This window comes from Oncorhynchus mykiss, chromosome 3 (genome assembly GCF_013265735.2).
Source record: "Oncorhynchus mykiss isolate Arlee chromosome 3, USDA_OmykA_1.1, whole genome shotgun sequence".
Lineage (NCBI taxonomy): Eukaryota > Metazoa > Chordata > Actinopteri > Salmoniformes > Salmonidae > Oncorhynchus > Oncorhynchus mykiss.
In genome coordinates, this window is record NC_048567.1 from 36,635,618 (window position 1) to 36,647,596 (window position 11,979).

At 43.6% G+C, this 11,979-nt stretch overlaps 1 protein-coding gene across 1 annotated transcript; it reads right to left on the reverse strand.

The window, feature by feature from the left end:
* Positions 1-711: 711 nt before the first annotated feature.
* On the reverse strand, positions 712-7,588 carry LOC110519930. Its single transcript, XM_021596804.2, has 3 exons — positions 1,982-7,588; positions 1,724-1,814; positions 712-1,618 (listed from the first exon to the last, which is right to left on the reverse strand). The coding sequence occupies exons 1-3, from the start codon at positions 4,211-4,213 to the stop codon at positions 1,515-1,517; spliced, it is 2,427 nt and encodes an 808-aa protein (XP_021452479.2). The 5' UTR covers positions 4,214-7,588; the 3' UTR covers positions 712-1,514.
* Positions 7,589-11,979: the final 4,391 nt, after the last annotated feature.

Consider the following 11,979-nt stretch of genomic DNA (forward strand, 5'->3'; position numbering starts at 1 on the left):
GGTTGTATTGCTCTTACATGCACATTGCTTTGCTTGTGTTGCTTTTATATGCACATTTGATTTGCTTTACTTAAGGTTGTGTTCATTCAAACCTGCACTAGGGATACTTTTACCTCTCATGGCCACATGGTGCCATCTTTAATGTTAATGTTATTATTTTCATGTTTATGCACAATGCAAAAAGTGCAATATTGCTGCTAATTTTATTTGTTGTTTGTTAGTTTTGGTCACTATAATCATGATATGAAATTTTCATACCGTTTCATCTCTACTTGTGACATGACATAAAACAAATTTGACTGGCAGCAATATGCCACCGCACCATAATAACTCTACTAAGAAAATAAAAAAGAGCTCTACTAACTTCTAACAGACCTTACCCCCATCCCCCAAATAAAAAATTATAATTTTTGCTGTCACACTAATTGTTCTTTGTTTTATAGCATTTCAAAATATACAGTGCCTTCCAAAAGTATTCATACCCCTTGACTTATTTCACATTTTGTTGTGTTACAACCTGAATTCTAGTTTGTTTTCTACACACAATACCCCATAATGACAAAGTGAAAACATGTTTAAACATTTTTTTTGCAAATATTATGAAAATGAAGTACAGAAATATCTCATTTGCATATTTGTAGAAGCACCTTTGGCAGCGATTACAGCTGTGAGTCTTTCTGGGTAAGTCTCTTAAGAGTTTTCCACACCTGGATTGTGCAACATTTCTTCATAATTTTTTCATTTTTTTTCTCCAAGCTCTGTCAAATTGGTTGTTGATCATTGCTAGATAACCATTTCAAGGTTTTGCCATAGATCTTCAAGCAGATTTAAGTATAAACTGTAACTATGCCACTCATGAACATTCAGTGTCTTCTTGGCAAGCAACTCCGGTGTAGATTTGATTGTGCATTTTAGGTTATTGTTCTAGTGAGAATACTTTCTGAAGGCACTGTATATTTGTTTATGGAATGTTTCTGGCACTGTGCTCATAATAGGCTATACTGTTGTTCAAACCAACAAATAATCTTTGCTTCATATACTTAGCTAGCTGTGGAAGGTCGGCAGCCGAAATGACTATACATATTGTAATGCAACAGCAGGAGCAGTTCTCGAACCCTCGACCTTCTAGTCTGAGGTCCGGCGCACTATCGACTGTGCCGCAAAAGCATGCTCATGCATTTAAACCCAGGGTCGTTACAATATAATGAAATGTGTGAATAATTTCTGAAGTCACTGTAGGTTTTTAAATGGAATGTTTCTGGCACCGTGTTCATAATATGCTATGCTGTTGTTCAGGCGTCATTCAAACCAGCAAATAATGTTTGTGTCATATACTTAGCTAGCTATGGAAGGTCGGCAGCCGAAATGACTATACATATAATGGAAATTCTATGACTTACTGAAACCATGGTGAATCACCTGTTACTGAATCACAATAATAGGTCAAAGTAGGCTTGCTTTGATTTATTTACATTCCTCCACCTTAGGTTTGAATGTTTGGTTACACTCAAACATTACTCGAACCAGTGGATGTCTTCAGTGCACATAAGCTTAGAGAGGAGCCATCCAAAACACCCTCTTCTGTGTCCATGGCTTTCAGAAAACATCTCCACTGAAACTGAGAATATAATTAGACAGTCAATACTTTCTACAACAATTTACCAGAATATAATTCCTTAAGAAGTAGAGATAAACTTGTTGAAAGCAAATAGATGGTTCAAACCTGATGAGACCTCAGAAGATGACTCCCTCTGCATTTCCTTCAACCGAATTATCCTTTCTGATGGTGTGATATGAATTCCTCTGTGAGAGTGCTGTATTGACATACAAACCCATGGTTAAATCCTTCAGCTGTGAAATAATGTCTACTAAACTGCATAAAATAAAGTGTATGAGATTTTAAGTCAAATAAACATGAAGTCATCAGTGAAATGTATATTTTAAATGAAATTTATATTTACTGCATAAGCACCTACTGTACCTTTTTTATTTTCACACTCAGGACTGTGTGCCTTCTTCTGCCAGTGTATGTTTGACCTGGCATCTGTGGTAGGCCCTTGGTTGCAAACACAGTGGAAAAGCAAGCCATAGGTGACAAGCCCTTGGATGCAGAAATGGTGGAATGGCCCTTTGGTACAGTGATGTTTGACTGACGCATGGGCCATTCTTCATAATTTACTTTGCTGCTCACTACATATGGTGGCGTTTGACCTGGCATCTGTGGTAGGCCCTTGGTTGCAGAAACAGTGGAAAGGCAAGCCCTAGGTGACAAGCCATTGGTTGCAGAAATGGTGGAATGGCCCTTTGGTACAGTGATGTTTGACTGACAAGTGGGCCAATCTTCATAATTTACTTTGCTGCTCACTACACATGGTTGTGTTTGACTCTCAGGTTGATGGTGGGAACCTGAGTCTACTTCAGGGGAGCTGCCATTGGTCTGATTTGAGATCAACAGCAGGGTCTCTTGCACAAGATGAGCAACAATAAAGTAGCTGAGAGCCTCATCTTGGGCATCCAGGGCAGAGCTTAAATTGTAGCCCATGAGGTTAATCTGATATTGCAGGCACTCCAGAACACGGCCGCAGATTAACTCAATGGCCTGTGGATGGCGGCAGACGTCACAGATAGTCTCATCAGCACATACTGCTACCCCTGGAGACTCAGACAGCTTATTTATAGCACTATGAAAAAGATCCTGAGCATAAAGTTGGGGCTTTTCATCCATGGGCACGTTAGGACAAATCTCCTGCAGCAGTCTGGAGATGATCTCCCACACAGCCTTGCAGTTCACTATGCACTCACTGGCAGATTGAGCAGCAGCAAGCTCAGGTGTGAGTTGTCTGTTACTGTGGCTTGTAACAGGGCAGTCATCTTTGTGGCGGGTTTGGTCTGGGAGATATGTGGAGTCTGACTCCTCTTCTGAGAAGAGCTTGTACACTTGCTTTGCCACTACGTCAGCCAGTGCTGTGACTACACACTTCCTTTTGAGCTTGAGAGCGTCTTGCAAAGCCTCAGCTGAGCCAGTTTCCTTTACCATCTTCTTATACACTAATCTGGCAGTTTTCTCCAGATCTGTAGTGGAGGGTTTGCACAATTTTTTCTGGTGCTCACCTACTGGAATCGTCAGCATGGCTGTGTTAGTGAAGAGCTCCACCATGACTGCATCCATGAGATCTCCGGTCATGTCAGTGGAGCATCGGCTCTGTGGCCCATTCCAGGTGCTGTCTGGTGACCGACAGTATGATATGAAGTCTAGGATTCTGAGGACAAGATCTTCAGAGATGTCTGAGGCTGCACAGGACTCCCAGGAAGCATTTGTGTCTGTTCTGGGTCCGGGTGAGATTGGATTATCAGTGTGATCGACACTAGTGTGATAGACAGCCCCAATCTTGCTGGTTACTTTGGACACCTCCAGAGAGATTGAGCTGGCAATCTCTTTCACCATGTGTCCCGATGATACAGCCTTCCACAAGCTTTCTTGGGAACCAGTGCAGGAAAGCAATTCTTTGTGAACACTCTTGGCCACCTGATGTTTATAACTAGATGGGAGGACCAGAGACTCGTCGGTATGTAAACCAAACAGGTCACTTGGGGTGTTATTTAACTCATCAACCACATTATCAATGAGGTCCAAAGCTGTTTCACTCAGGCCAGGAATGGGGGTGTCTAGTTGAGTACCTGTCTCATTATAATAGATTTCGCCTATTAAGCAGGTCACAATATCTTCAATTGTTTCAACTTGCTGAGCGTGTTGATTCTCAATCAAATAAAATAGACTGACGTCATCTGGTGTCATCTGATGGACCCTCACACTCTGCCGGGCTGACTTTGTCCTGGGCTGGTTCTCAAGTACATTAAACCATCCTGCCTTGTTGCTACACTCAGGTGTTTGTGGTGCAGTTGTTAAGGTTGGCTCCTTATTGGCTGGTGATTCCAGGGGCTTCAATGCACTTTTAATTTGCTCCTTGGCTCTCTGGGCCCATACAGGTGTCTCATGGTGTTTGGCCTGTGACTGGCTGGGTTTTCCCTCATTCTGGGTGGCTTTGATGTGAGGCTCCTGTTCAGTGTGCACGGCGGTCTTGACTGGTGACATCTTCCCAAAAGACCTTCTCACACTGCTGGCAGCCTTACTGTGCCAGGGAAGTTCAGGTTTCACGCATTTAGACCACATGATCCTTTTCACATCTGAAAAACACAGGGGTAAGTGAAACATAATCTGTGGTGTTGAAGTCCTACAACATGGTGACCAAATGGCCAGTCAGTCATTTTTGTCAATTGAGTATCTCTGTGACTGGCCAAAGAATGACCACCAAGCCAATAATCTTCTTTAACATGACTAGTGTACAGATCATGACAATATTGCGGATGCGATAGCTTCTATTTCTATTTTGTTTGAAAAAGGTCTTCAGTGGATACGTTTCTCTTACCCTCAGGAAAAAATTATCCAGTTATTGATAACCATCACTCTCTGTTATAATAATGCCACACTGACAAACCACTTCTATGATGTAATAGTGATGTAACAGTCACTATCTTTATGGTACAAGTGCACATGATGTAATAATGCATCTGAATTGATCCAGAATCTCTTTGGTCACTTTCAAATAAACTACCAGTTTCATTTTTTAAGTATATTTTTGATTAACCAAATAGTGTATAGGAAATAACATTGTAGCCTTAATTGAATAAAAATGTAATTACTACTGATCAATGCACACATTGTTTTTTTTGTGATCATTTACTGCTCAATGCTCAATGCTTTGATGTTTTTCAGGTAACTTCCATTCCACAAAAGCAGCCTATTTTAACACCTACATAACATGAATCATAAAAGCATAGACTACAAATTATTAACATGGACAGGCGCTAATAGATATTTTATTCTCATACTTAAATATCTAATTTCTATTGAGGGAATTCATTCTGTACTTATTAGTAAAGGTTAATGTGAGTAAATACGCTCAAGTCTGTGAACCCACTCTCCGAGGGATATGCAAAAAGCAAATTTCCAATTCACACATGCGTATTGATACACACTTGTACATGTGTGAAATAGGAAAAATAGCAGCACCCATCAACCCTCTCCATAAAGGATACATTTGCTCTACAAAAACTGAAGCTGTGGTAGGCCTATGTAATAATATAATTTGGTTGGTCAGAAAAGTGCCTCGCCAAGAGAGGCCCTAACTTTTTAACTTTTAAATAAGATGATAGTTGTGGACTTACCTGTGTTGCTTGTTGAGGCCTGGGGAGAGTTATCCCACAGCAAATCATAGACTCGGTCACAACATCACAGAGTGAAGGTGATGAATCATTGAGCTCTTTGTGTTCATCTTCAGCTCCTCCCCTGATGCCTGAAGTCCAGACTGATCATCAGCTCAGCGTCACCACTCTAGGAAGGCTGCATTTCGCTCAAAGCACTCCCTACTCTGACTGACATGAGAGGATGTCCGGTAGCTTGCACTGATCCATCACCTTCACAAACTTCTCCACTGTGGATTTGAGTAAGTACATGGAGGATATTGGCAGCTTTGCATGTAGTTTCGCTGACAGGTATCTGTAGTACGACTGCAATCAGTGTCAAGGGCCAAGGTCAGTTTGTTCTCAGGGGCACTGCATTGTTTGAGGTATTGTCTTAGTCTTGACTTCAGACAAAGGATGTTGAGCTTCCTGGTTACACTCCTTTGTGTGTCCATGTGCAATAGGGAACAACGCCTCTACTGTAACTCTCGGTACAATGATGTCTATGCTATTTACATAAGGCTGTATCACCTGGTTATTTTACATACATGTAAGGCTGTATCACCAGGTTTTCAAATCTTTGATATGAGATGCAGGCTGGAAGTTCCCTTTCCATCTTGAGGTTTGTGGATCGCTCACCATATGTCTCCTTCAGAAGAGACGTAGCTGACTTTGACAGCGAGTCACGGAATTTGGCCAGCTCTGTGCTAGTCACGCAGGGAATTAGAGAGCAGGTGATCTGTTTTATTTATAAACTTTTATTTATTTAGGGTAGCCCAATTGAGACCAGGGTCTCATTCCCAATTGTGACGTGATGTTTACTAGGTGTCTTTACATTGTCTTTATGGAGGTGAGTCTCACTTGTGTGTTTGAATGTCTAAGAAATAGAGGAGGAAACATGGCCAATTGCCTTTGGCCCATACTGACTAATGTCTGACCCTGGACTGTGTCTGTAAGATTTCTTCAACAAAATCCTGAGCTTCACATGGAAAACCAAACTCTATTTGTTCCCCTGAATTACTCAAACTCCTGTCTGATTATCTTTTTTTTTTAGCTTTCCAACAATATTTTGAAGTATTTCCTCTGACACCAATTCAATTTGAGACCCTGAATCTGTCGGAAGAGATTCTGGGTTTTTGGAAGACAATGCTCAGACAAGGTTCTTGATCTCCATCTGACTTGAGCAAGCAGCTGTTTTACCACCAGAGGTCTCCATGAGCTTATTCAGGACCACAGATATGATATCGGCAGCCAAAGAAGAGAGCACTCTCCAACTCCTTACAGCACACACGGAAACTTTTCGGCTGTAGTGGTTGTATGGAAGTTCAGCGATGGGGTGTCTTCACTAGAGCTGCCAAATCTTGCCACAACCTTGTCGAGGACAGCCCTGACTGGCTTAATTGAGATCCTTTTCATCTTTAGTTAGAAGTTCTCTGATATTCCTCGGCTCCTATTAGAAGCATCTGTCTCAGAGGAATCCCTCCTCACATGATCATCCAGCTTCTCCAATGCAGTTTCAACAATCTCTAGAACAAGGATGCCATCCACCTGCTCTTTGCTGTCCACCCCTGTCTGGATATCGCTCTGATCTATCTTGACAGGATGCATTTTGATCTTCTGGAATATACTGTGAGCTACCTTGACTGCATGATGGCATATTTGGAAGCCTGACAACAGAAGATCGCTACCAATGTCTGTGTGGTGTCACTTGTCTGATTTTCATGGGCTCATTCTTCAGTTCACTTACACCTTCGTCCTCAGTATTTTACTCAATGTTCTGCAAGATAACACTGATGATTTCATCAGCACAAGGTTCAATCTCACTGAGTGTCAGTTCTTCTTTCAATGCTAGGGGTGTAGGAGAGGTCATATTGGAGGAATGTCCGCCCAGAATATTGCAATCAGAGCTGGAGTCCTCCTCTGCCCTCGGTGGTGGGCCTGGCCACCTGACACACAACAAAGTGCAGGATGGATGATTGGCTGGATGACTTGCTAGATGACTGGATGGATTTCTCAAACTCCATTACCTCAATTCCCTCCTTGGCAATCATAGAGCTAACCTTCTCCAGCATGGTTTACCAGCTCATTGGACATCAAGTTTGTCCTGGACATGCTTATGGGACATACATGTTGGCAGGGGCTCGCCTCCCTATCAGAACTGTCAAGATCGCTTTCATATGTACTCTCTGTCTTGTTTGTGCCCTATGTACATCAATTATGTTCTCAGCATTGTTGAGTGTAGGGCCAGGCTCCATAATAGCATTGACATCCCTGGGCTCTCTACTCACTTTGTTTTGTTTTGTATTTTGTCACCTCTGACATATTAGTAACATCATAGGGTGGCAGGTAGCCTAGCGGTTAGAGCATTGGGTCAGTAACTGAAAGGTTGCTGGTTTGAATCGCAGAGCTGACAAGGTGCAAAAAAACTGATGTGCCCTTGGGCAAGGCATTTAACCCTAATTGCTTTGGATAAGCGTCTGCTAAATTACTCAAATGTAAATCCTTCACTGCCCTCCAGATGACCCCCCAAACGATGCTCTCAGACTTTTTCAGAAGACTGGAAAAGCTAGTGGGAGATCAAATCAAATCAAATTTTATTTGTCACATACACATGGTTAGCAGATGTTAATGCGAGTGTAGCGAAATGCTTGTGCTTCTAGTTCCGGCAATGCAGTAATAACCAACAAGTAATCTAACTAACAATTCCAAAACTACTGTCTTATACACAGTGTAAGGGGATAGAGAATATGTACATAAGGATATATGAATGAGTGATGGTACAGAGCAGCATAGGCAAGATACAGTAGATGGTATCGAGTACAGTATATACATATGAGATGAGTATGTAAACAAAGTGGCATAGTTAAAGTGGCTAGTGATACATGTATTACATAAGGATGCAGTCGATGATATAGAGTACAGTATATACGTATGCTTATGAGATTAATAATGTAGGGTAAGTAACATTATATAAGGTAGCATTGTTTAAAGTGGCTAGTGATATATTTACATCATTTCCCATCAATTCCCATTATTAAAGTGGCTGGAGTTGAGTCAGTGTCAGTGTGTTGGCAGCAGCCACTCAATGTTAGTGGTGGCTATTTAACAGTCTGATGGCCTTGAGATAGAAGCTGTTTTTCAGTCTCTCGGTCCCAGCTTTGATGCACCTGTACTGACCTCGCCTTCTGGATGATAGCGGGGTGAACAGGCAGTGGCTCGGGTGGTTGATGTCCTTGATGATCTTTATGGCCTTCCTGTAACATCGGGTGGTGTAGGTGTCCTGGAGGGCAGGTAGTTTGCCCCCGGTGATGCGTTGTGCAGACCTCACTACCCTCTGGAGAGCCTTACGGTTGAGGGCGGAGCAGTTGCCGTACCAGGCGGTGATACAGCCCGCCAGGATGCTCTCGATTGTGCATCTGTAGAAGTTTGTGAGTGCTTTTGGTGACAAGCCGAATTTCTTCAGCCTCCTGAGGTTGAAGAGGCGCTGCTGCGCCTTCTTCACGATGCTGTCTGTGTGAGTGGACCAATTCAGTTTATCTGTGATGTGTACGCCGAGGAACTTAAAACTTGCTACCCTCTCCACTACTGTTCCATCGATGTGGATAGGGGGGTGTTCCCTCTGCTGTTTCCTGAAGTCCACAATCATCTCCTTAGTTTTGTTGACGTTGAGTGTGAGGTTATTTTCTTGACAGCACACTCCGAGGGCCCTCACCTCCTCCCTGTAGGCCGTCTCGTCGTTGTTGGTAATCAAGCCTACCACTGTTGTGTCGTCCGCAAACTTGATGATTGAGTTGGAGGCGTGCGTGGCCACGCAGTCGTGGGTGAACAGGGAGTACAGGAGAGGGCTCAGAACGCACCCTTGTGGGGCCCCAGTGTTGCGGATCAGCGGGGAGGAGATGTTGTTGCCTACCCTCACCACCTGGGGGCGGCCCGTCAGGAAGTCCAGTACCCAGTTGCACAGGGCGGGGTCGAGACCCAGGGTCTCGAGCTTGATGACGAGCTTGGAGGGTACTATGGTGTTGAATGCCGAGCTGTAGTCGATGAACAGCATTCTCACATAGGTATTCCTCTTGTCCAGATGGGTTAGGGCAGTGTGCAGTGTGGTTGAGATTGCATCGTCTATGGACCTATTTGGGCGGTAAGCAAATTGGAGTGGGTCTAGTGTGTCAGGTAGGGTGGAGGTGATATGGTCCTTGACTAGTCTCTCAAAGCACTTCATGATGACGGAAGTGAGTGCTACGGGGCGTTAGTCGTTTAGCTCAGTTACCTTAGCTTTCTTGGGAACAGGAACAATGGTGGCCCTCTTGAAGCATGTGGGAACAGCAGGCTGGTATAGGGATTGATTGAATATGTCCGTAAACACACCGGCCAGCTGGTCTGCGCATGCTCTGAGGGCGCGGCTGGGGATGCCGTCTGGGCCTGCAGCCTTGCGAGGGTTAACACGTTTAAATGTCTTACTCACCTCGGCTGCAGTGAAGGAGAGACCGCATGTTTTCGTTGCAGGCCGTGTCAGTGGCACTGTATTGTCCTCAAAGCGGGCAAAAAAGTTATTTAGTCTGCCTGGGAGCAAGACATCCTGGTCCGTGACTGGGCTGGATTTCTTCCTGTAGTCCGTGATTGACTGTAGACCCTGCCACATGCCTCTTGTGTCTGAGCCGTTGAATTGAGATTCTACTTTGTCTCTGTACTGACGCTTAGCTTGTTTGATAGCCTTGCGGAGGGAATAGCTGCACTGTTTGTATTCGGTCATGTTACCAGACACCTTGCCCTGATTAAAAGCAGTGGTTCGCGCTTTCAGTTTCACACGAATGCTGCCATCAATCCACGGTTTCTGGTTAGGGAATGTTTTAATCGTTGCTATGGGAACGACATCTTCAACGCACGTTCTAATGAACTCGCACACCGAATCAGCGTATTCGTCAATGTTGTTATCTGACGCAATACGAAACATCTCCCAGTCCACGTGATGGAAGCAGTCTTGGAGTGTGGAGTCAGCTTGGTCGGACCAGCGTTGGACAGACCTCAGCGTGGGAGCCTCTTGTTTTAGTTTCTGTCTGTAGGCAGGGATCAACAAAATGGAGTCGTGGTCAGCTTTTCCGAAAGGGGGGCGGGGCAGGGCCTTATATGCGTCGCGGAAGTTAGAGTAACAATGGTCCAAGGTCTTTCCACCCCTGGTTGCGCAATCGATATGCTGATAAAATTTGGGGAGTCTTGTTTTCAGATTAGCCTTGTTAAAATCCCCAGCTACAATGAATGCAGCCTCCGGATAAATGGTTTCCAGTTTGCAAAGAGTTAAATAAAGTTCGTTCAGAGCCATCGATGTGTCTGCTTGGGGGGGGATATATACGGCTGTGATTATAATCGAAGAGAATTATCTTGGTAGATAATGCGGTCTACATTTGATTGTGAGGAATTCTAATTCAGGTGAACAGAAGGATGAGTTCCTGTATGTTTCTTTCATCACACCATGTCTCGTTAGCCATAAGGCATACGCCCCCGCCCCTCTTCTTACCAGAAAGATGTTTGTTTCTGTCGGCGCGATGCGTGGAGAAACCCGTTGGCTGCACCGCCTCGGATAGCGTCTCTCCAGTGAGCCATGTTTCCGTGAAGCAAAGAACGTTACAGTCTCTGATGTCCCTCTGGAATGCTACCCTTGCTCGGATTTTATCAACCTTGTTGTCAAGAGACTGGACATTGGCAAGAAGAATGCTAGGGAGTGGTGCGCGGTGTGCCCGTCTCCGGAGTCTGACCAGAAGACCGCCTCGTTTCCCTCTTTTTCGGAGTCGTTTTTTTGGGTCGCTGCATGGGATCCACTCCGTTGTCCTGTTTGTAAGGCAGAACACAGGATCCGCGTCGCGAAAAACATATTCTTGGTCGTACTGATGGTGAGTTGACGCTGATCTTATATTCAGTAGTTCTTCTCGACTGTATGTAATGAAACCTAAGATGACCTGGGGTACTAATGTAAGAAATAACACGTAAAAAAACAAAAAACTGCATGGTTTCCTAGGAACGCGAAGCGAGGCGGCCATCTCTGTCGGCGCCGGAAGTCCAGAGTTGTGGGTGTCCTACTGTTCTCATTTTTTTAATTATTTTTTATTTTACCTATATTTATACAGGTTTTTCCTCATTGAGATAACATCTCTTTTCCAATAGAGACCTGGTCCAATAGCAGCAGAGGCACCAATGTTTCAGACAAAACAACTTACATACACTAACACAACATTAAACAACTATAAAAAAACACACATACAGTACAACAATGACATATTTCGTTAAAAACACAAAACTCTTGACTAAAAACAGCTGTCCTAAAGACCATTACACTCTTCTGTGATATTGATCAAGTGTTTAAACTCCACCAACGAAACTAGATCAGCAATATTTTAAATGTTCAGGAGAGAATTCCAGGACCATGGAGCTACAGTGCCTTGCGAAAGTATTCGGCCCCCTTGAACTTTGCGACCTTTTGCCACATTTCAGGCTTCAAACATAAAGATATAAAACTGTATTTTTTTTGTGAAGAATCAACAACAAGTGGGACACAATCATGAAGTGGAACGACATTTATTGGATATTTCTAACTTTTTTAACAAATCAAAAACTGAAAAATTGGGCGTGCAAAATTATTCAGCCCCCTTAAGTTAATACTTTGTAGCGCCACCCTTTGCTGCGATTACAGCTGTAAGTCGCTTGGGGTATGTCTCTATCAGTTTTGCACATCGAGAGACTGACATT